Source organism: Charadrius vociferus, unplaced genomic scaffold (assembly GCF_000708025.1).
Source record: "Charadrius vociferus isolate BGI_N301 unplaced genomic scaffold, ASM70802v2 scaffold423, whole genome shotgun sequence".
Taxonomy (NCBI): Eukaryota; Metazoa; Chordata; class Aves; order Charadriiformes; family Charadriidae; genus Charadrius; species Charadrius vociferus.
In genome coordinates, this window is record NW_009648149.1 from 3957499 (window position 1) to 3981860 (window position 24362).

Here is a 24362-nt window from a genome sequence, read left to right on the forward strand (position 1 = left end):
TACACAACGCCATTAAAACTTGAGAAAATCTGGAATGATCATTAAAAGGAACGAAGTTGGGAAGTAATTTATGACAAGAACACTCAAAACCTTTGTTATCTTCTCTTAACTATCATACGCTTCCTGCACACTGGGTATATGAGAGGGTGTGTTAACAGAAAGAAAGAAAAATTAAGCCTAGTAAAATTAACTCGTTTTATCAATTTGTGCTCTCTGCAACAGTTTCCTGACAGCAGCTACAAGAGGCTGTAAAACTGATGAATTTGCATGGAAAAAGAAACCGGTGTAAGTAATTTGTGTAAAAGGTAACACGGACATGGACTGCTATAATTCAGACACCCTGCAGATAGCAGACTGCTGCAGTGTGAGCAGTTATGGGTTAGAAAAATGACCACACTGCAGTCAGTCTGACTTGAATGGAAATCAATCATAAAGGTACTCTCTGCAGCATCTACTCCACAGTTTTCAGCAACTTCCTTGCCAAACAGATTTGTGCTCTGTAAACCCTTTGCTGATCAATTCCTCCGCTCCCTCTACCTACCAAAGCCTCACTTACAGGTTAAGCATACTATTTCCCAAACGGGAACCGAATAAGGCAAGCACTAAATTAAAGCACCGTTTCTTTCTGAGGCACGATGAATTTCCTAGGCGTTGCAAGATTTATGAAACAGTTTTATTCCAAATAGATACGGAAGAAAAACTGGTATGTAGATAACGCTTCTCTTCTCACCCCCCCCCTGTTTATCGCTGTCTCCCCAAATTCTGGACATTTCTGTTCCAACCCTTGAATTAACCCTATAGGAAAATGAAGTGTATCTCCAGAGCAGGGGTGGGGTAGGAACAACGCACTGCTAACAACGCGTTGCTAACGCTGTGTAAACTCAGCACAAAGTAGAAAGGGCTAATCACAGAGAAATTTCTGCCGGGGCAGCAAACACGAAGGAAGCTTTGGTTGTTACAGGCTGAACCACCTCACCACACTCAAGAGCCCATGTACATCCTGAGGGTTAAACAATGAAACCCACCTCTGACACACACCAACAGACGTAAGCAGAGGAGGTTAAAGTGCCCCGCTGGCCTGTGGCAGCCCGAAACCCCTTGGCAGCCCTTACACACCGGCCACGGTTGTGCCACAACCAGCTCAAGTGCTGTGGCAAACATTGCACAGGGCTAAGCTGCTCTGAAGTCCCTTCTCCTGCCTGCCCGACAGGAACGAATTGATTGCCTGTCTTTCAGCAAAGGGTATTTCTACCTTTGCTCGCAGCTACCCCCATTACTACCATCAAACACAGCAACGAGCTGACTGTAGAGCCCACCCTGAGACTGTCTTGGAAGAGGTTAATGTTTTTCATCCGCATGGCGGAAAGTCGCTTCCTCTTCCTGGCTGGAATTGGGTTGAAGCCCTGTGTGCTTTCTGTCTCTGCTTCAGCCCCGGCAGAGCGGTGCGACACCCCGCACCTCCTGTGCTGGGAGCTCGCTGCCGGGCATCTGCCTCCTCACGGCTCTTCTATGGTGCAACTGGCCACCAGAGCGGGCACGGTGCAGCTAGCCCAGCCAGGAGGCACCCGAGCCTGCCCCAAATGGCTTTTCACACTGCCTTTGTGGACTGTCCACCTCGCACGGGCCCAGAAAGCTGATGGCAAGGGAACACTTGCATTTATTTGCAAGGTTCCCCGCAAAGGCGGCAGCTCTGGAGAATAAGCAAAGGGATCAAAGTGGTGCAAACTGTGGCAAAACTCTGTCTAAATTAAACCTCTTTGTTGTAGAATCATAGAATGGTTCTGGTTGGAAGGGACCGTAAAGCTCATCCAGTTCCACCCCCCTGCCCTGGGCAGGGACACCTCCCACCAGCCCAGATTGCTCCAAGCCCCGTCCAACCTGGCCTTGAACACCTCCAGGGATGGGGCAGCCACAGCTTCTCTGGACAACCTTTTCCAGTGTCTCACCACCCTCAGAGTAAAGAATTTCTTCCTGATATTTATTCTAAATCTCCCCTCTTTGTTTGAAGCCATTCCCCCTTGTCCTACCACTACATGCCCTTGTAACAAGTCTCTCTCCACCTTTCTTGTAGGCCCCTTTCAGATACTGGAAAGTTGCTATAACGTCTTCTCTTCTTCAGGCTGAACAACCCCAACTCTCTCAGCCTCTGACAATCCACCACACAACTCCCCTACACCCCTGTTCCTCTGCCCCGGGAACACGCTCTGGCCCCACATGAAGCAGCAGCGTGGTTGGGAAGCTCCTCTCCAGCACCGCCGGCTGTTACACGCTGCAGCCTGCAGAAACTCCGGGCACCGACATTAAAAACACTCCAATTCTCCCCCAACCCCCAGCTAAGAGATGTTCTGCAGCAAAGTGACCTTCTGATAGCTCAGGAACATCTCCCAAACAGGAAAGGATGTCAGAAATTGCAGTTGCGAGTCAAAACAATAGTCTCCGCTTATGTGCCGGCATCGAGATGTCACCTGACGCAGGGCTCTGAGCTGACGGGGGGCGAGGAGGAAGGACCCCCTGCCCCTAACACACATCCCGCTGATGTGCGCAGCAACATGTGTAAGCAAGAGAACTGATGCTGGCCTCAGCTCCCGTTTCAGCCGCTGGCATCACAAAACAATCCCTGCGCAGACGGGACATGTTTCGCTCGCCCTGAGGGGCAGGAGGAACTAGTTTACTCAAAAGGAGGAGGAGGAAGAGGAGGAGAAGGAGGAAGGTGGGTGCCTCTGCCCGAGCACCAGCGCTGAGCTGCTCTCCGGGACACAGGGCAGCATCGCCCCTGCTGCCAGCCTGTTCCCTCCGCTGCCAGCTTGTTAGCTCAGATCCTCACCCGAAATGTCAAGAAAAATAACAGAGAAATTAACAAAAAGCCCTCTGACTTAACCCAATTGGAATATTTATTTTGAAAAATTTATTGAATTACAGAACAGGAAACCCACTAAATAAAACCAGTCAGGCTGGCATTTGTCTTCCTTGGAATATGGCACTCTCTTTCAGTCATGTTAATATTTAGTTTCTCTTTATTTCATTTGTATGTATTTATTTTTGCAAAGGGGCTAGGATGTGACTAAGATCATTACATGTGTAACACTGCAGCAAAGTGATAATGTGTTTAAGGTTAAATGGGAGAAACATGACATTTGACTAATAAACTTTTTCCTGTGTTGTGACTCCATAAACAAAGGGAAACACACGGCAGTGCTGCCGCTGCCGAGAGGAAAGGGGAGCTGGATGGTTTTTTTATTTGCAAGGCCTTTGTTTCCTATACACTGTATCTTTAGATTCAAAGAGCTTTTGCCGAATACAACAGATATGAAATGTGTGATGTTCATTTTAAAATTACAAGTACAGCCTGCTATTGACCATCTAATTATGCTGAGTTCCATTTATAAACATAGCTAACCACTAAGTTTATAGAGACTTTTTGTGCTGCTTTAATAGGATATTGATCGAGAGCAAGGTTTGAGTGGACTGCCATTGAATTGTGTAATGGCATACAAAAGGCAAGGTCACGGCAACTGTTCACTCTTTGCCTGCAGTCTATTTTTTATTATATTCTTTTTTTCTTCCTCTCATACCCAAGCCCAAACAGTGTGTTTTGGATAGCAGTGCTTTACTGAGAAATACAGAGTATCTTTTTAAATGTTAATTTTCATGCTGCTGACTTTAACTACCTTCACTACTGTAATGCTTAGTATAGCAGAAAACATACAGGCTGCTGTTTAGAGAGACCTGTTTTATTATACCCCGTCTTTCACACACGTGCTCTGCGTGGAGGAGAGCCTCTTCTCCTCTCCTGGACCGCGAGAAGGCAGCAGCATCCTCCCCAGACCCACCACAGCACCCGGGGCACCCCGTGCCTCGCCAGAGGCATCCAGTACGTGCTGGGGCTGGCAGGACTCGCCCTGCAGTTTGTTTTCGGCTGTACCTGGCCGCCGGATGAAAGGCGTGAGGAAGCTGTGTTTCCTCCGTCGCACCCACGCTCCGTGCCTGGAGCGGCGGCAATTACTTTCATTTCTAGCGCTCATCCGCCTGCTGCCTCGCGGCAAGGACAGCCTCTTCCCCGGCCTCCACGGCTAAAGCAGCCGCGACCCAAGCCCGGCACCCGCCCCATCCAGCAGCCTCCGTGTTGCAGGATCCCGAACTTTGGCCACAAAAGCACCTCTTACCTGTGGAATTAGTGTAACTGTTTGAGGGATAATTAGCCGGACCACTTCTGTGTTTATACAGGAGCGGTAAGCAACAGCATGTACGCTTGTGTGCTTGTGGTTTCACCGGCTCATTAGAAGGATTAAAAGTCACCCCACTTGCTCCGTACAGCTCCTTCCCGCACAGAGCTAACGTCTTAAAACTCAAAGTGTGGCATTTTCAGTCCAGGGCGCAGTCAGAATTCCCTTGTTTATCAGCATGAAGAATGATGTCATTTTGACAAATAACACAGCACAAAACAAATATGTTTGATTTGGCTCTGGCAAATGTTCATAAATCCTAAATCTTTCTTCACATCCTGGGCAGTGCAGTTTATCTGGCTGCTTGAAGGACCTCCAAGGGAGGAGATCTTCCCAGCAGCTCTCCGCACAAGAGCACATGGTGCGGACTCAAAGCCAAGAGGCGAAGAGCGTTCCCCATGCCTCTCTCCCTGCTCCAGCCCGCCGTGGCCTCCCAGCCTCTGCCAAGCGAACGGGACCCTACACTTGGCAGTGGTTTGGCACCACAGCCACCCCTCTGCCGGCACCTTCTCCAGAAGGTATCCTCCAGTGCCCTGCAGATAGCTGCACACAGCGAGCGGAATATTTTCCTAACAAGGGTAGGGAGGGAGAAGGTTTTGCTTTGCCAACAGCTGGCTGTCAGTTCACCAAACTTGTGCATCTCCAACGCTTCTGCTTCTGAGCTTTTTGTTGTCAGCCCAAACCTCTCAAGAGACGGAAGAATGAAGTCTCTCTTATCTGAAGGGGTGTCCCCAGTATCTGGGGTGGCAGACAACGCTTAGAATGGAGCTCACACCCTTCGCCTGCTAATAACGTGGAGCTGACAGCGTGGTCTGCAACATCCACATCAGATGGGGTGGAGGGGGAACTATCTGTTTTTCAGATGAACATTTATGATCGACTTTATTTTGCTAGGCTTTGCAAGATTCAGTAGCTGGGTAGCATTTCGAAAGAAACTCTGCACCCATGGGACTGAAGAAAGCAAGTTTCTGTTACCAAAACAGTCTAGACTTGTTCAATAGCTCACAGAAACTGTGATGATCAGCACTGATAGGCAAGATAGATAATGGTAACAGCTGACCTTTTGCTTGCTTAATTCATTCCCCAAATTTGCATGACAGAGACAACTGCCTATTACTTGAGACTCCTTGTCATGTGGACCTCTGGGAACTTCACTAAATAAACCTGGTACATAATTGCTACCAACAGTATTTCATAAAAGTAATTTTAGATAACAGCAGCAAAGCGCAGGTCAGTTAAAACTGTGGGAAATCACTTATTTCTATCATCATATTATCAAAAGCACACACGGAAAGAAACATGATAATGGGCATAGACAAAGATGATACCTCTCTGTAAAGCCAACACAGACCCCACTCAGGAAGAGAGCAGAGACTAAACATGAGGGCCCGCTATGGATAGGCAGGCTTGGTCCTTCCCCAGCCACGGTGGCTTCTGAAGGAGCAATGACTTTTTAGAAAGTAAAAACAAGAGAACGGACTGAGGAGGCTTTGATTACTCAAGCTACAGACTGTTAATAGCTGCTGGTGGGTCTGGATGATGGCTGTTCATAAGCTGAGCTCCCCAGAATGAAAGCAACCCGTGGACTGGTCTCAAATCCAGACACGGGAATATGCAGACAACCCAGCAAGGGTTATATGGAAAAAGCACACTCTTTAAAAGACCTTGCCTGCCAATTTAGGCAAATACGCAGCAATTACTTTGTTGCTCTGTTATGCTAAATAATTCTTTTAATATGAGCATGCGAATTCATAGTGACTTTCGCTGGGAATTTGTTGCTAGACTCTACACTAAACATATCCTACTGGGTAGCCACGGCATGTCAGGCTGTGGGCTTCTCAGACCTCACAAAGTAAACAAGGTTACGGCTGGTCAGAACATGTCTGGGGCATCTCCAAGGAAAATCCAGGGTGCTATCAAAAGCAGTGTAGCTAAATCAGTTGCTGGCACTCTTCCCTCTGAGTCAGTTCTGAAGTGATATCCCGATATGCTTTGGGGACACTATTTTTGGTAGAGGTGCTGGCTTGTAGACAGGATATAAAACTGAGGTCCCGACCTCCCAGGATTATTAAAGAGCTCATGAAAAAGAGTGCAAACCCCTGTGTCTGGAACAGATAAAAGCTGAGTCTTTTTATTTTGCCCACCAACACCTCCTTCCTTACTTCCGATAAAGTTCATTCCTGTTCTGCTCCTCCTGCGTGGAGGTGCCCTGCCCTTGGAGGGGGAGCGTTTCAGCAGCAAGCAGAGGGAATGTCTTGGCCGCAGTTCCTAGCTTGCAAAGCATACTGAACACTAGCATTTCTGATACACAAAGTTTTACTTTAGTTACAATAAAATATAATGGAAGATTAAGAGACATGAAACGCGACGCTCATGAGGTCAATGCCAAACTCTCAGGGAGGCTGAGACTGGGGCTGGCTGTGAAGGCTGAAGTCCTGACCAGGGGCACTTTTCTAGCAGCCCTGTCCTGTGCACGCATGAAGCACGGCTGACAGAGTCCAGAGGCAGTTCTGCTGTGTAGGGCTCCTACAGTGAAGATAAGATTGTGGTGAAGTGGGATGCCTTGCAGAGGGGGAGGGTGAATCCTGTGGGCTTCAAAAGCCTTACGCTGTCACGCTGAAATAAAGCGACATAACACGGAGACGTTCAAAGACCGGTGATAACTTGGTTTTGTCCACTGTGCTGCAGGTACCAGCAAGTTAGCATACACAGTACAGTGAGTTAGATGTCAAAGTCCCTATTTAAGCACTTCAGTAAGTGAACTGATTTGCAAATGTGCCGAGTGCTCAGCAGCTCCTCTTGACTTCTAAGTCCTCCTAACTTTGTCCTTCTCACAAACTTCCCACCATTTATCAGGGAAGAAAACTCAGGAGAAATGTCCGCCTTAAACTTTTTCTCCCTCTGTCTCTCTCTCCAGCACATGTAACTCTGACATTCATGTTTCTCCCACTTGCCACGCTTTCCTTGTAGCATCCTATTTTTTAATATAAAGCTGATTTACTAGCTCGCACAAGTCTTTACAAAAGAGAAAATAAACCAGAACAATCCTTACAGAAACTCTGTCTTCTGACTCAAACCCACAGATTCTCTGCTAGGTTTGTGCCAGTTAGATTCCAGCCCCAGAAGGACTTAAACTACATGCTCAGAGCCAATACATAAACAAATATTCCTGCTATCTAGGAGGAGAACCATTTTTATCACTGGCTGTGCTAAAGAGGTTGGTTGCAAACCCCAAGGTTTTGTAGCTGAGTGGTTCACCTGGAGCAGTGGTAATTGGTGACAAAGTGATGCTACTGCAGAGCTCCACACTAGCTGCAGAGAAGATCCCCAAAGGACTAGTACCTATGGCCTGGCTCACCTGGCTCACTCACTCACGAGAGTGTCCATACGCTCTCCTTGGACTATCTGGATTATGTCATAGCAAAATACAATCAATGCACCTCTGATCAATGGAACAGGGTGGTGACAGGTACTCTTAATTCACTGTTGTTAGTGAGTATTGACAAGCCTGTAATGATCATGCTGCAGTGTGTCACTCATGCTGGGGGCATTAGCATTCTTTAAAGGTCAAAAAACAAATCCTTCTAGAAGACAGGATTCCATACAGTTAATGGAAAATGCGGGCCTTGCGAAGTCAAGTTGTATGTGCCTCTGCGCAACTGAGATTACCAGAGCTGAGGCTGGTACAGTTGTTGGCATTATTAACGAGTTCATTAATTTCCAGGTGTACAAACACATGTGCGCATGGCAGGGATGAACACAACATGCAAGAAAATTTCCAGGCTTATGTGCACAGATCATGTCATTTCTAGAGCTCCAATTAAAACACAGCCCTTGGATCCTGCAAGGGATCCACCGGATAAGCTGATCTTTGTAGGCATTTATCTGCACTCTGATACAGAGTCTGCCCGTTTTCAGCTGGGTACTGGATGAGCTTATCACCTTGCACATGCAAGTTTGCAGAAATACATTTTTTTTTATTTACTTTTAAAAATTACACTGTTTTATTTTCTCACATTAAAAAATGTGGCACATAAACACTGGCGAGAAACGGCCAGAAGAGACTCAATTTTCAAGATGCTGTTTCTAAATTGGGGAAGGGGCACGATAAGAATCAAAGAAAAAAAAAACCTGGGATTGCAGAAACCACATAAACTGACCACAAAATGATACTTACTTTGTGAGACTCTTACTAGCTCAGTCACACTGAAAACACCTGATGTGACAAAACTGTCCTGGAAGCCCAAATGTCCTACAAAACAAACAGAGTGAGAGAACTGCGATTAACTTTAAGCATTTAATGACAGTATTCTCAAATACTTTACTTTCATTTAGACTTAAAATGTGACATCTAATTTCCCACTTAGCAGTAATTATTGTTTATGTAGGTGGGTAACTAGTCATACAGCTATGTAGGCTGCTTTGTGGTTTCTATCTAGGGGTTAGGAAAGCTAACATGACACATCAGCAGGGAGATTTTTACATGTTAAAGCATCTCAACAGGAAATCTGAAACAAAAGAGGACTATTTTAATAAACGGTTACCTTGGATGACCCCTAATGACTTCACAATTGAAATGAAAATACTGTACCTAGGAAACAGACAGGACAGCTAAGTTCCATAATCGTTTTAAACATTATTCTCTAAAGAAACATCTGATCAGGATTATCTACCCATTCATTCAAACAAAACAAGATTTAAAGATGTACTCTTCATTTTCTAAGGTTACACTGGGGAAATCTTAAAATAGCAGCTGGTTAAAAAAAATTAAATTAAAGCCTTTCCCCCCCACACACACAAAAAAAATCCCTAACATTTAAAACTAGTTTTCAAAAAGAAAAATAAATCTCTGCATAAGAAAAGTATTAACTTTGAGCTTTGGACCATCTTTAGGAACCAGGGCATACGCTTCCACACTTGCGTCCCTTGTGCAAGGAATGCCTCTACACTTGGTATCAAAATGTTATTACACTTTACATAACAGTATTTTCCTTCTTCTCTGAAAACATGCCTACCACCAAATGTTCATTTAATTTTCACGGGTATGATCAATTACAAAAGGAGCAGCTTTCGGGCTGCAACCCAGTGCGAGTGTGCGGAGTGGGATACAGCAGTTCACGCGGGACGTTATCTGGACTTCAATTAGAGGTCTGTGGTTAGTCGGCCAGACTGACCTCCTGCTTTTGAAATCAGGGTCAAAGGAGAAATCTCAGGATAAAGAGATTATTAAAAGAACTGTAAAGTCCTACTTGTCCACAGGATAAGTGGCATACCTTTTTAGGTTGTCCTACTTAGAGTTACTGATTCCAGTGCACGCACACATATATTATTGAATGTTTTGCAGGGGCACCATCTGCTCCGTTGTTAATTGTTTGTCAGATTCAGTACGATTTCCCTACGTTTAGTATATTCTACCGTACCCTGTGCTCATTGTGGCAATACCTGTGCACTTTCCTATAGTGACCGGAGCCATAGTACTAATGCAAGCTGCAGATCTGTTCTCCTGTCTGTCTTTTGCGGTCGTTTAAAAACCCCAACATATCCCATTGCCATTTCTACCTGCAGAATGGGAATTAAAAGAAATACATCTCGTGTGCAGGACCACAGAGGTTGACATGTCAGGGAACGTGTCAGGAAAAGGTTTGGGAGAGATCTGGAGGGAGGTCAGCCATTCACCTCCAGCCAAGTCCTCAGCGAATTCTGTTCTTGCACAGAACTTCCCTGTTTCTGTGAGGATCCTACGGTGCCAGATGAACGCAGTCGCTAAGCTAACAGACTTGAGACAAGTTTCTACATCAGTCATGTTTTTATACTTCAGCAATAATGATGAGTTTTCAAACTGTGTATATGTATATCTTTGGGCATCCTTGTGTATGTGTGTATACATATGTATTATGTACACAAACATATAAATATACACAAATCTGTCATGCTCCAGCTGTAGATAAATGTACTATAAAATATTGAAATTGATGCTGAAATTCAACACAAACAAATTCCTCAATCTGCAAACAAGGTTTTTATTTACACCAAGAGAATAAATTTTTCTCTACTTTAAATGAAAAAATGTTCTCACAAGCTTTTATTTTTCCTTATTTTCAACTTAGAAATAGCTCTCGGATAATTGTAAATGCTTTTGCCTGATCTGCTTTGTATTTTACCATAATAAAGGTGATGACTACATCATTCTGCTTTTTAGAAATGGTTGCTGGCCATACACAATGTTTGTTCATTGACAATTTCCCAAGTATTTTTAATATGAAGATCTACTTTTCATATGCTGCAGCAGACCTGCCTATTGAATTAAATGATCTGTGAATTAAAAATAATTCTCTTAGGTCTTCACTGAAACCACTCATGTGCCTAAAATTAAGCATATGCTTAAGTGCCTTGCTGGATCAGGGCCAGGACGCTTACTACTCCACAGAGCCCTTCGTAGGGAAGCCAGTCTATGCTATATAACTTCTCATACTGTGCTCATCATGGCAGTATCTGAGCAACTTCCAGAAGTGCATTCAGCGATGCTACCAGCATCTGTCACGTGTTGGTTTTCCACAGCGCACCATACCGGCTCTGCTCCGGTGTCCACTTCCACCTGCATTTCCCCAGCAGGTTCCTATCGCACTAAGAGTGAAGGCGAAATTTAAATACGGAAGTAAAAAACAAATCACAGCTACGGTAGGACATTTGGCTGAGTTTTTAAGGGGAAGTCTAGAGCCTTTTATAATCATCCAAAAACCTGTGATTATCGCATGGCTAACCATGTTACCTCAACCTAGCAAACACAGGTAAAACCAGAAATGAAAATGCCGTAGAATGGTTTTAAATACATTCTAGCTCTCACAGTCCTACAGGGCATAAGAAAAGTTGAGCAAGTTAGCTTGGGCCTGCTAACTTCATGATTCTGATTTTGCTGGGTATACCCAAAATGCACACTTACTTCTGTAGGAACGTTTCTTATGTGTGTACATGTAATAGTAATCATTAAACAACGGCACGCAATAAGAGCGATTAGATTTTCATCCTTCAATACTGAAAATAAACATTTCACAAACGACAGGTGAATTTCACAATTTTCCAATTTGTTATTTACTTATGAACGTTAGGAAATCAGGGGCTCGTCTCGCCAATCATTAATAATATCTTGATACCCACAAAAGCAATGCCCTTGGCTTAGAGATGTATCTTGAACTCACTCGATGCACGGTTGGTCTGTGAATTCGCAGTTCAGTAGGACTCCATGAAACTTTAAAGGTTTGCCTGGATGGATTGCAAAATCCAGGCCTAAAACTGTCGTTTTTGCTGAACTGTGATAACAGTGCAACAAGAGAACGAGAGAAACGGGACAAAAAAGCTAGACGTGTAAAAGAAGAATGACTGGGAAATAGCAGGATTGACAAAATATGCAAAATAAACATTTTGCACCTATTAACAGGGGTCAAAATGCAAAAGTATATCAATTTGGTTGTTCCACTTAATTCTGAATGAGAAAAAAATAGGTGAAGTCAAGCAATTACATATGCAGATGTTAGCATTAACGAGCTCCTTTACTGAAAAGATAATTAAACATCTTGAAAGCTTGCAAGATTTACTTTTCATACGGCACTTTACAGAAATATATGTGCACTGTGATACTTTTGCTAAATATCCCAAAGATAGGACATAGAAATTGCTGTGTATGATCAGGTTATCTCTGCAGTTTTGTGCAACAGTCACATTTTGGTAGTAAAGCAGGTGTTGAAAATGAGGATGAGAGACTTTTTACTCACTTTATAAAAAACTAACAGAGCTCATTCACTGAAGTTCTGAGTATAAATTAAGACACCTGGCTAGCCAAGGCAGGCCCTGACTCAGCAAAGCAGTTAGAGCTTCATTTTCATCACATGCTTGACTACAGCACATGCTTATTTGCCCTGCCAAATAAAGATGGGCTGACAAAGTTAAGCAGGTATTTAAATATATTGTTAAATCATTGCCTTCAACCCAAGTCTACGTCCAGCCAGGAGTTAGCTCATTACAGAAGACCTCACTTTGGTTCACAAAGATGATCGTTTTCCCCCTCAAGGCAGAAAAAAAATCAGGGTAAGACCAAACTGAACAAAGCAAATCGGGATACTAGCTAATAAATAATATGCCATTACCTAATCAAACATTTGGTATAGCGTACAAACACGATGCAACACTATCATAACAAGTACCACATGAAAAACATCTTTCCATAACATGATGACTGCTTTAACTGGGGAGAAAATTCATAATGCAATTTACATATTCTTCTTTTAGACCTCAGTAAAGAAGCCAGAAGAAAAGGCTTGAATTGCTGGAGCCTAATTCTGATCTCAAAGCAGTTTTAAACAAGTCTTTCTACACTGATCAAATAGAGTTTCACCTAATTTTCTCCTAATTTACACTGGCAGAGGAGAAATCAGGATTAGGACTTGTTGTCTAATGCTATTTGTTTTGAATTATTAAGCAAACATTCCTATTTCAATGAGTAAACGTGTACAAAGGCAACTAACCTTCGTCCTAAAATCTAGTTTACAGGGAGAGTATTGTCTGCTTTCCCAATTAATGCTGTAAAAAGGAGTCTCAAACATTGAGCTACCAATCAAGAGCTTGTGTTGTAGCTTGAGAAAATCGTGACTGATGCAATTACTTTTATGTAGAAAGTCTGAATATGGTCTATAGGTTAAAGTTCATCGGGTTATTGTTCCTTAATTGAATATCAGAAGATGTTTTCAAGGTGCTCAAGGTATTATTGTTATTTAATTAGCAGGCTTCCTTGTGTAAACCAACAGTATTATTTTTATTATAAAATAGTTAGACTGCACCATAAATATACAAGTTATTTTCTAAACAGAGATACAGCTGGTTTCCTGAAAACCAAGCTTAAATAAAAACGGGAAAGAGTTACTCCTTTGAAGACGAAAAAGTCCCAAGTCTGGTTATTTCTCTTCCACTACAGTCCGAGTGACAATGTATTAAGCTTTGGAGAAGAGCTTTTTGGGAGACTGATTCCTTTTCAGTGTTTTGAAATTACACAACTCCCCCAAACTAGCGCTGAAGGCATTTCTAAAGCCTTTTTCATGTTCAGCATCTCACTATACATAGCCATCTTAAACCCTTAAAATAGTAATAATCAATTAGGGTCTCAAGCCTATTATCTTAACCAAATGCCTGATTAAAAGAAAAGCCCTCTCTGCTCAAAGTGCAACTTGATTCCTTTGGGGTTTATCCTCTATCTAGATAATCCCATGTTTCACAAACAATGTGGAGCAATAATATTGATTAGAAAATTAATGTCTGTATCACACAGCACATGCAGGCCTTGAGAGAGGGGATGTTATCAGAGGGAATCCGGATCACCCCGAGGACTCCCAAAAGATTAGCTTTTCCACGGCTGCACTGGCTGAGGAGGATGGGAGTGACAGAGTTAGTCCTAATCTGCATTCTCCAGCAAAAGGAAAGGACAGAATATGCACGCTTCGGCTGAAGACCTTCGTACCATTTACACTCTGCTTAATTGGAAGGTGAGTTTATTAAGCCTGCGCTGACGCAGCCACGGCAGCCCCATGACTGCATCCCCTTACAGAAACACCTCCCCCTGCACAGAGCCACGGTCCTGCGGGCAGTCTGGCACCGTGGTCGTGTGGTGGGATCTCTCTTGGTGCACCTCTCTTCTGGGAGGCGTCCACCTCCAGGGCAAGCGTGGGTGGCCGGGGGGAGCACCCTGGGCTGAGACCAGCCCCAGCCCAAGTGCTTTTACCGTCTCACCCTGCCCTGGGGCAACAGCAGGGACGATCACCAAGAGACACCTGGTCACTACCCCGCGTTGGAGATTGAAAGCTAGATCCATAGGGCCAAAGATGGGGAGATGGAAGAGACCATCTATCCCAGCTGCAATACTCTGTCCAAGTGAATGTCTCTGCTGTTCAGACGGCAGACAGCACGAGGGAGCCGCACGCAGGCCTGAATACTGCACGTAACCAACGAAATCTGCATTTACCAACAGACCCCACGTACCGACCTCCAGAGCTGGCACAGCGGCCTCATTTTAATTGCTTTGTACAAAACGCATTCCTCAAATTTGTAAGTGATAAAGCTTTAATGGTAAATTATACCACATTTTTAATTCATGGACTTTTTATAGAAGAGTTAAGCAAGATATAATATATTAAAGGTGATACAGAAACCTCTCTTGTTCCCTAACAAATGCTCCCACTTCTATTTCAGCTTGTTATTTCCAATTTAATTTTAATGCCACAACTATAGCTCACCTTAGACAAATTACACATTTTCTTATGAAATAACTGCTGGGGCACATGTCACATACGCCGTTATTCTCTCCGGCTCACCTACCTGCCTTGGCTGAGGTTTTAAGAAGCACTAGAACTTTCTTTGTTGGCCCATAGCAGGATGGATTAGACCGTCCAGGGCATGTCGTGTTAGTACAATAGAGGAACACTTTTAAGACTTTAAAGTCATGTAATACAATTCTAGGCTGGATCTTTCTTGTTAAAAAAAGTAGAATGGGAGTGATTGAAAGAGAAAAGGGCCAATATTTGACAACAGAAATCAGCATAACCTCCTAACAGCGGCAGTCATGGATGACTGCCCTTTGACCCGGGGAGATTATGTGGGATTTCAATGACAACAGCTGGAAGTGAGCATGTGAGAATAGAGAACACAGATCTGAGGCCTCCTACAAAAGACTGCACAATCCCTGCCCAGATCTGAGTGTTGATTAGAAATTGTTTCCTGGTCCTGGCTTAATAGAGTGTGATAATGAAAGTTTTGTTAACCCTTCACAATATGCAAAACCATTGGTAAATGATTTGCCTTTTTGGGTTTTAGCTAAAATGCCTGTATGTAGCGCACAGCGAAATTGTGAAGCGCTGTTAGTTTTCATGGGTGCACTTCTGGGAGCAGTGCTTAAGTTCAGCTCTGTTTCCATACAGTTTGTATACTCTTGGTGGCCGTCGGGAATCAACATCTGAAGGCGCTGGGAGGTGGCTCGGAGAAAGGATTCTCATGCTTTCACTAGGGAATCCACCCGGCCCGCCACGATGGGTGTTCTCCAGAGGTGAATCAGAACAGAAATATGTAACCTCTCACTGCGCATCACCTTTCATACTCACGGCATTTTAGAATCTCTAATAATAATAATGCCTAATTATTGTATCAATGAGTGTCATACTGAGCTCCAAGTTCTGGGTTGCAAATTAATAAATGTGGACCAAAGCGAAGGTGGTATCAGGCTGGCTGTGTCACCAACAGTCTGATCCTGCATGGATCCACAGCAGCTTCAGCTCTTAGGAGATTTAGCTCATTTGGTATTTAAGTGCAGAGATAGTGGAATTAATGGCAACTTATTACCGTTAATGAACCGATCATAGATTGGAATCAATCATGTCAGGCTTTGTCCAAGTGGAGGGCACAAGGACAGTTCCTTTCTCATAAAGACAAAGGTCTTCTTGAAACATTGAAAGCCCTTGAAGTTCACGTTAAGGACCTTGTGCAATGGAAACCATTCCAAGATCTAAGATGTCTGGTGTGGGTTTTCATTTCTGATTACTCCTGACGTTGTAGGGTACTTTTCAGTACTCATGTGGGTGAGAAATCATTTAAATACATTTTTTTGATATAACAATAAAAATTAAGAATCTCCCTCTCTACCATATACCAAATTTGATAAATAAACTAACTGCATTAATACCGATAGGGGCCTATAGCTTGAAAAACAACAGATGTCTTAAATTAGCATATTTCTGTTTCAGGTCCTCAATCCAAAAAGCAAATATTAAAGAAAAGAAAAAAAAAAATCATTATAAATGGTCATACTCATTTGGCAGCTTATAAAAATAATGCACTTCTCAAAAGCCTTTCGAAGTAAACGAGATGAAATCTACCCCGGGATAATCATTCTGGAATATTTATGGCATCCAACAATAAAAAGAGTAATAAAAAGAAAAGCCTGCCTCCCTGAAAATAATAATATGAAGGAGCTATTTATCTTCATATTTTCATATCAACCCTGGTTACAAGAGCAACGACAGCTGTGATCTCCAAGGTTTGCGGTGATATTGCCAGTTGGGCTTCGCAGTTCGAAGCATGACTCGATGTCCAAATGAGCCCAGAGGAACCACCCGGTTTCCCTGAGCTTCCCGGGGATGCTGATGGCATGTGCTGCTGCAGGGCGCTCCCCAGGCTGCCGACAACGGGCACCCACCCACCTTCTCACCCTTGCAGGCAAATGATAAATACGGAGGGGGAGATACGAGAAGGCGGGTACTGCCGCCCCTCTTCCTTTCCCCCTACAAGGCCCTTTTAAAATAAACGCTCCAGTGTCACGAGATAGGCATCACATTAACCTCAGGACCCCTCAGAGAGCTGAAAAACCTCCTAAAGAGAATAATCTAAGGAAATTTCTTTTCAGCTGGTCATTTTTTGATGTCAGCATCATCTATCTGGTACAGCCTGAAAACATGAGTTTCTACGACTCGTTTGTCTGGGGCTGATCGCCCATGCTCCATCAACTGTCCCCACTCCTCTTACTCCTCATCAAGTATCAATTGACATTTTGCCTCCTGAATTTTGTCCGCTGACTTCTAGGAAGCTGCTGGCAGAGGTAAGGGCGTGTAGGAGCCGATGCTGGGGGCTGTGTGCCCTAAGCACGACACGTAGCCACGTTCTGGTCTTCACACCGATGGAGCGTGCCTCGGTACCTGTAGAGTTTACTTGGGTTTACACCACTTCAGATTAGAATTTAGCTACAGTATTAATGCCATAAATATTACTGTTGATGCTGTGTGAAGAACATCAGTGTGAAAATAAATGTAAGGGTATTTAAAAACTGGTGTGGAATACTTAGGTATTCAGACTAATCACGGGCTGAAATAAGCACATTTGTTTCAAATCCTGTTTATAGCACCGCAGCCCCTCCCTCCTTTAAATCTTCCTCTTAACCATAGTGATGTTTATTGAATACCTGTCATTTCTCCAGCAGCATGTGCCAACAGCGGCTCACCAGTGCCAGGCTGCATGAAAACCCTTCTGTCTCCTATTCTCCAAGGGGCTCCCTTAGATCAACTACTCACCATACCCAATACACTGAAACCCATAAATTTGCAGATACTGCAGTCAAAATTCTTAACAGGAAAGTGCACCCATTTTGCCCAGTGTAGCATACTGAAATATCACATGGTGAGAAGCATTTCTCACCATGTGTAAACTGTCAATTTGATTTGAAATTAAAATTTTTGATTAACATGAGCATTTCTGAGCCTCCCGCTGGCAGCAGCCCTATTGCTGAAAAGTGACATGATTTGTGACACACATGCTGTACAGAAGCCCCATGCCAGCAATTGTTAAACCCATTTTCATTCTGCTTTAATACGGTATGACAGTCAGGAAAATAATTTTAATATTTAGGAGAAAGAGGGTAAGGGCTTAAGGACTGAAGTCCTTTATGGGTGTAAAGCAGGATTAGAGCAGCACGAAGAAACGGCACGGAGGTCTGCCCGTCTCACAAGTCATGTCTCTTTTCAGCAACAGGGACCATCTGCAGGAGGCTAAGAAAGGTCCATGGTGAAGCACAAAGCCTTCTTTTAAATCCAGTTGATATTTCAAACACAGCATGAGGTAACAGAAAATCCTGCCTCCTGTACGAGAGGGTTTAATGCTTGCAACTTCAATAATTAAACCCTCTCGTACAGGAGGCAGGATTTTCTGTTTTCCACAGCGGTCTGTTATTTTTCCATGTTTATCGTTTCCCCAGAGGTATCAGTGGTCACTAGAGATACTAACATTTATACGATGAATCACTTATGAAAGAAGAAAGTTTTGTGACTATTAAGACTTTTAAGCCCAGGAATCTACCTCTTCATCAGGGTGGTGGGAGGATTTTTGTTAGTTTAAAGAGCTAGCAAGTGAACACACGAAACAGGACACTTTTGTGGCAACAGATTTTAAGGCTGTGATACACGCACGCAGAAGACAAAAGTTCAGTGGGGATTTTTATAAACGTAAGCCTGTGTCACTGTTGCAAGCTGCTGACTCAACTGTGTCACCTGCGTATTTCTCAGAGTGGATCATTTTTTTTCCAGTAACATCATGTTCTGAGGAAGTTTATCATGAAACAAGTATCACGAACAGTCATTCTGAGCAGCAGAACAGCTTTGATAAGTGTCGACACGCATCTAACTTTTCTTTGAGCTCCTAACACTATTCATCACATTAAACACTCAGCTCTGCTGGACTCTCTGTTCCTAGTAAACACAGAGCGATGTCTAATTGCCATAATACAGCAAGTTTTAAAAATGTAGTATTTTAAAAATAATTTTAGATGGTGAAATGAAATACCAGGATGATTCAGATGCCCTGTAAGTATTCAGTCCTGAACATAAAGCCGTGGGCTCATTTATGCTAATAACAGCGCTCGAGAATTCAATCTGCATGAAAAACACGGTCCTCAATAAAGCCATGATATATAGTTATTATAAGTCTGCAGGTTCTTTTAAATACATCTTAAGTTTAAATAAGCGTTGTATGTAAATATCTAGTTTTAATTAGTATATTGCCAAGAAATTATACAACTAGACTCCGCGATGCTGTAATTATTTTAGGATCTATAAAACCCTCCCTTGGCTGGTGGTAGCTAAGTGTACCCTCCAAGGTTACTCTGTAGACACGCTCGGAGCTGAACCAAGGGAGTCTGAAGCCCCGTGGACTCAGAAATAGAGGGCTATAAAAAGAGGTGTTGGTTGTTTCTTTTAATTTACACGTTAGTTTATAGTTATAGGAATAATCCACGTATTCAGAGCATGTGGCAGAATTCTCTAGAAAAGCCCCACGTCCAGGAGGAGCCGGTGGGGCCAGGGTCAGGCGAGGGCGGGCAGCTTTCCCGCCCGCTCTGCTGGGCGATAGGGACACAAACCCTGGCAGCATCATCAGCTGTTTCCTCTCATCCTCCCTTCCTGGCACTCCTCTCTCTTCACACCAAGGCACTTTTGAAAGGCTGCGGCTGGACACCATGATAATGGAAGCTGTAGAAATATCTGCTGAAGATTAGCTAGTATAAATGCGATGCGAAAAAAAGGATGCTGGGCATGGAAGCTAAGTCACAAGGATCAGCCAGCTCCACCTTTCCCCAGGGGCTTTTCTCTCCCTTCAGAGTTGCTTCTCACACCTCCTCTGCTGACACCACTGCTGAGCAAACTTTAATTCACAATAAACCCCATGCAAATCATGTTACTCTATTTACCGATTGTCCTTTCCATTGTATTGCTTGGAGTTTTCTCTCCAGAAGGCTGTTGCTCTATTCTTTGTACAGAAAAATAACCTCCTAACTTCGATAACTTTTAGTCCCAAGAAGGCTGACTTCCACCAGGTTTACATGTTCGTTATCCTTGTGGCTGGGGAGGGAAGAGACTTTCATGGCATGACAACACACTTAGAGTCTGTCCTTGACTGTCCACATTACTGGGCTCCTGAAGTTCAGTCGGGGCCAACCTGAGAGATCCCTGCGTGGAAGATGGAGGGAACCTCATGAGATTTTCTCCAGCAGTGCTGTCTCACCTGGGACAGTGGGGTGCCAAGATAAGTCTCTGGAATAAAGCTTTGATATACTGGTGGCAGAGAAGACAGAAAGGGATGGGTCTGGAAGCACAGTAATGCTTGTCTAGGGACACGTCAAGCTTGCACAAGACCTAGAGCACAAAACTTGATGCTTATGGATGAAGATCAGGGCACTGTAGGCAAATACCATGTGCCAAAAGTCTGGGTTTACAACTCCTGTCCAGACAACAGTGACACCCAGTGCAGCGTCACCCTCTCCACAGAGGCACTGCACACTGAGGGCTGAGACCTGACGGGGTTGTCCTCATTGCCTGCTAGCAGAGAACAAAGTGCCTCCACCAAGCACAGAATCTCTGGGTGGCCACCAAGTTCTGCACCAACTTCACCTGAGTTACGCAGGATGTCTCCTGAGAAGAACAAAAGGGTGGAGTGACTAGCAAAGCCACCGATGAGTCTCCACAAGGATCATGCATGTCACCCCCTCATCAGCCTCTGACTGACTCCACTGGGAGTGTGAAGATGCACGGGCAAAGTACTGCACACCCCTAGAAGGAACACAACCTCCCCTCTGGGTGATCTGGGCTCTCCTGTCTCACAGCCCAGGCTCTGCAAGGTCTCTGCCTCCTTCAGGTATTGAGGAGGAAGCTGCACAGACTTACCGACTGACTTCCCAAGGACTGATGCACTTGGGGTTAGGCAGGCAACTACACTTGCAGACAGCGGTGGAGAACCCACAGTGTATTAGTGGATAATTCCCCCAGCCAAGTCCCAAACTAGCAGCATAAGCCCAGTGGGAAGAGACTGCTGGATGTGGAGACCAGCAGCAGAGGTCTGCATGATGACAGAGACTCTCTTTCTGTTTTATTCTAAGTTTGTGTTTTGTAGGGCAGGATGCCCTGTCTACATTCCTTTACAGACTAAGAATGGACATTTATTAACAAGTACTTGGGCGGACAGCCCAAAACTCTAGACTCCTGGCCTAGGACTGTACGACAGAGAGGGCCAGTGACCCCCGTTTGTGTTTACTGTACTCCTACAGACACATGTTGGTGTGATAGGGGCATTCACTTTCTCAGGTTCAGGCCAAGGTCAGGCCAGAACACAGACTGAATTTATTTCTGTGTAATCTGCTCAGACCATAGCCCAAAGAGGGCCTCTGAGTTCACTAATTGTGAATGTATTGTGAGATATTCAAGATTAACAAAGTAAACAGAAGGGGCAGAGAGGGACCTTCTTAGTCCTTACCCAATTTCACGTGCTCATCCCATGTGTGGCAGATAGGGTGGTTCCAGGGGAGGTGTCTCAAGGACTTGAGATGACAACAGTGGGATGTCTCACCCCAGGAGGCTGCCTCCAGCAACTTAGACACAGTCCTAGTATAGAGGTGAGGATCTAAGATGAATCTCTTGCTTGTGTTGGTCAACTGAGCCTATGCAGTCATCTTCCCACGGTAGACGGCTTGCCTCTCTAGACCCTCTTACTCCTCCTCAGCAGTCAGTTTTGTGTGGCACAGGGTGACACACAGGGATGCAGAAATGTGGCAGTGGGGTGGAGTCGCTGTGTCAAATGCCCTATCCTCATGTATTTGGGACAATCTGAAGATACCACAGGGGCTAGGACTTCAAGTCTGGACCACGCTTAGCAGCCTGGCTCACCTGCCCTGGGACAGCCATCAGGCTTGTTCTAACAGTACTCTGCATGTAAATGACGGGACTCTGTACTGTGGCTGACTTTACATGAAAGGCAGAATTTTGTTGATGAGCGGCAGTCGAGCAGGCAGAAAGAATGAAAATGGAAAAGGAATTCCAATCACAGGGACCTTTACATTAAACTAAAGCAACTCAGGTAAAAAGGAAACCCATCCATTATGGTTTATAATGCATAAACACCCATTTCTTCTCTATTCCTTCTTTGCTTGCATTACTGAAATACAGAAATAAAGGAAAAAATAATGATGGATGGATTTTGGAAGACTCAGAGTTCAACTCAGGATGGATGTGATCCCAACATTTCAGATTCTTATCTCATCGTAATTGGAATAGCTGAACCTCTCTTGTCTGCAAAATTAGGCAAGACATCCTGTGAGAATGGGCTCTTTTTCATAGCAGTTTAGTCCCCAGGCGCATAAAAGAATGAAAACAAGAAATGGAACAGAACATTTTTACTTTTGAATACTGGCTTCATTTGGGCAGTTTAGAACAAAACTTCACTGGAAGAATTGAGGAGGAAGTTCTTGCTGCCAGTGTGCCCATCCCTAGACACATTCTTCCACAGAGCACATAAACATTTCTCTAAAATGATAATTTATCAAAGAACCTCCCATTTTGTAGAAGTCAAGAGAAAAACAGAAAGGCAAGAAAGTGCACGTGGGCACTGTCCACTATTCTACCCCAAAGAAATCATTCAACCAAGTCACTGTGCCGTGTTAGATCCACCTTTGCTCTTGCAGCAAACTCACTCTTTGTCTACTCTGCCTTTTCAGGATGAGCAGGAAAGGGTTGGGTGACTTCCCCTAGCAATCCAGAGCAATTACAGCATTAACCTGCAACATTTCAGTTTTAAAACTCCCTGAGGTTCAACAGAGAGAGGGATGAATTCCCAGAAGACCCAGTATCTCCACTGATTATAGAGGGAGAGTGAGGATTTTAGGTTCATAGCTGGTGCCTCATTTTAATGCCTAATGTTAGGTGGGATGACATCCAAGCCTAAGAGGTCCATATACCATGTTAGCATAGACCTGAAAGAAAATTTTCTTCCCTCCCCATATCTTGCCACAGGCAATCTCTCTTGACAATCCGTGCTTCTCTATCCTTACATTTATATCTGGCTACTTTTTTTTTTTTCTTAAATTCAGAAGAGTGTAAAAAAAAGTATTGCTGAGTTATCCTTATGTTCCTGTCCTTCCTCTGGTTCATTTGCAGGAGGGAATAATGGTCTGTCACCAAGGTAAATTCATTACCCGGCAGATAATGCCACAGTGTTTCTGCTGCCCATTTCACAGTAAGACATTCTTTTTCAATGATGTTGCATCTCTGTTCTCGTGGGAACAGTTTACGGCTGACATAGCAATAGTAGTAATAACAACTTACATTTATATTGTACACGGGATGATTTTTACTTCTCTCTCCTTCTAACAGTGGACGGCTCCCTGTCCTATTGCAAATGCATCCTTCACGGCCACGACAGGCAGAAATCTGGGTTCACTAATACTGGGCTGCCTCATTCCTCAGCTGTTTGCTCAAGTTGTCATATCCTTTCCAGACCTTTTACTATTGCTTTAAATTGAGCCGTGGGCTGCTACCATACTACTGCTCTAAGCTTTTCCTCACAAAAATCTGTGGGGTTCCCCTGCTGCCTCAAAACCACAGCTACTTTAGTCCATCAAGCTGCTGTCCGTGCTCTCCAGCTTCTCACCTCTTCCCTTCCTCCTGCAGCTCAAGCTATGGCATGCTCTGCTGTACGATAAAATTGGCTCCCCTCTGTACGGCGCGGGGGACACGGCTAGCTCTCTGCATTCTGCTATTGGAAATTTCCTGAAAGCAAATTCCCTGATATTTTAAGGACTTTGAGGTATAACATGTGGGAAAATTGCAGGTGGTCTGCACTGCAAAGCTGGTCAGATGGGGACAACCCTCAAACACCAGCAGGTTTTCAGATGGGGATGCAGCTGTCAAAGAGCCTTCTGTTACAGATACAATTTTAAGAGTAAGGAACAGAAGTAGAAAAATAACAGGGACAGAGGTCTAGATTTGCTGTGAGCGGGTGTTACAAGCTACGTAAGAAGTATTCCTCCCTCACGATCCTGGCAGAAGAAATGCCAGCGAAGACTTTGGGCCCTTTGGTGGTCTGAAAGATGGCGTTGATATCCTTGTGCCTGGCTAAAGGCTAGTGGGCAACTGCCAGCCTGTACCCTGGCACCGCACCGCCGAAGCACCGATTCTCTTTCTGCCACCCAGCGCTGCAGGGGACAGGGGCAGGGGGGTGACGTGGCAGAGAGCCCAATGGAGGGCACCCCGCAGCCAGGGGTTGGGGTGCCGGCCATGCGTTCTGCAAAGGCCAGAGAGAGAGAGAAGAAAAATATTCGGATCCCCGGTAGCAGCCCTGCTTTTTCTCGTGCCTCCTTTTGCCAGTGACAGGAGAGAGGTGCCGGCTCCTCATTCCAGAGTGTGGCTTGCAGCAGATCCCCTTGCTTCAAGTACGAGTGAGGGAGGGTGGGAGGTAATGATTAGAGACACTCTAAAATGATTACATTAATTGAATCTTATGAAAATGGAAAACAATGGCAGTGTGTAATAATAAAAACCCACTATAACCACATACATCTCTTGTTTACTAGAAAGTGCTTCACTGACTACAGATTTACTCCAGGGCACAGCAGGAAACTTTTCTCCTTTAAATTTCATCAGCCCTTTCTTGCCCCCCCCCTTTTTTTTTTTCTTTCAGAGAAAAATAACAGCTATCAGATCTGTGTTTCCCATGCACTCCTAAGACTCCTCAGTTCAGTGCCTGGAGGTGATAGTGTGAACTCACTCAAGAATGTGAAGGCATTTTATAAATCATTTG

General features: G+C 44.2%; 1 protein-coding gene across 1 annotated transcript in view; it reads right to left on the reverse strand.

Annotated features, from left to right (window-relative positions):
• Window positions 1-24362, reverse strand: part of NFIA (nuclear factor I/A) — a 357711-nt gene that overhangs the window by 79903 nt on the left and 253446 nt on the right. The window contains exon 4 of the mRNA XM_009883983.1: window positions 8401-8475. Within this exon, the coding sequence (XP_009882285.1) occupies window positions 8401-8475 (75 nt within the window). The remainder of the gene's footprint in view (window positions 1-8400; window positions 8476-24362) is intronic.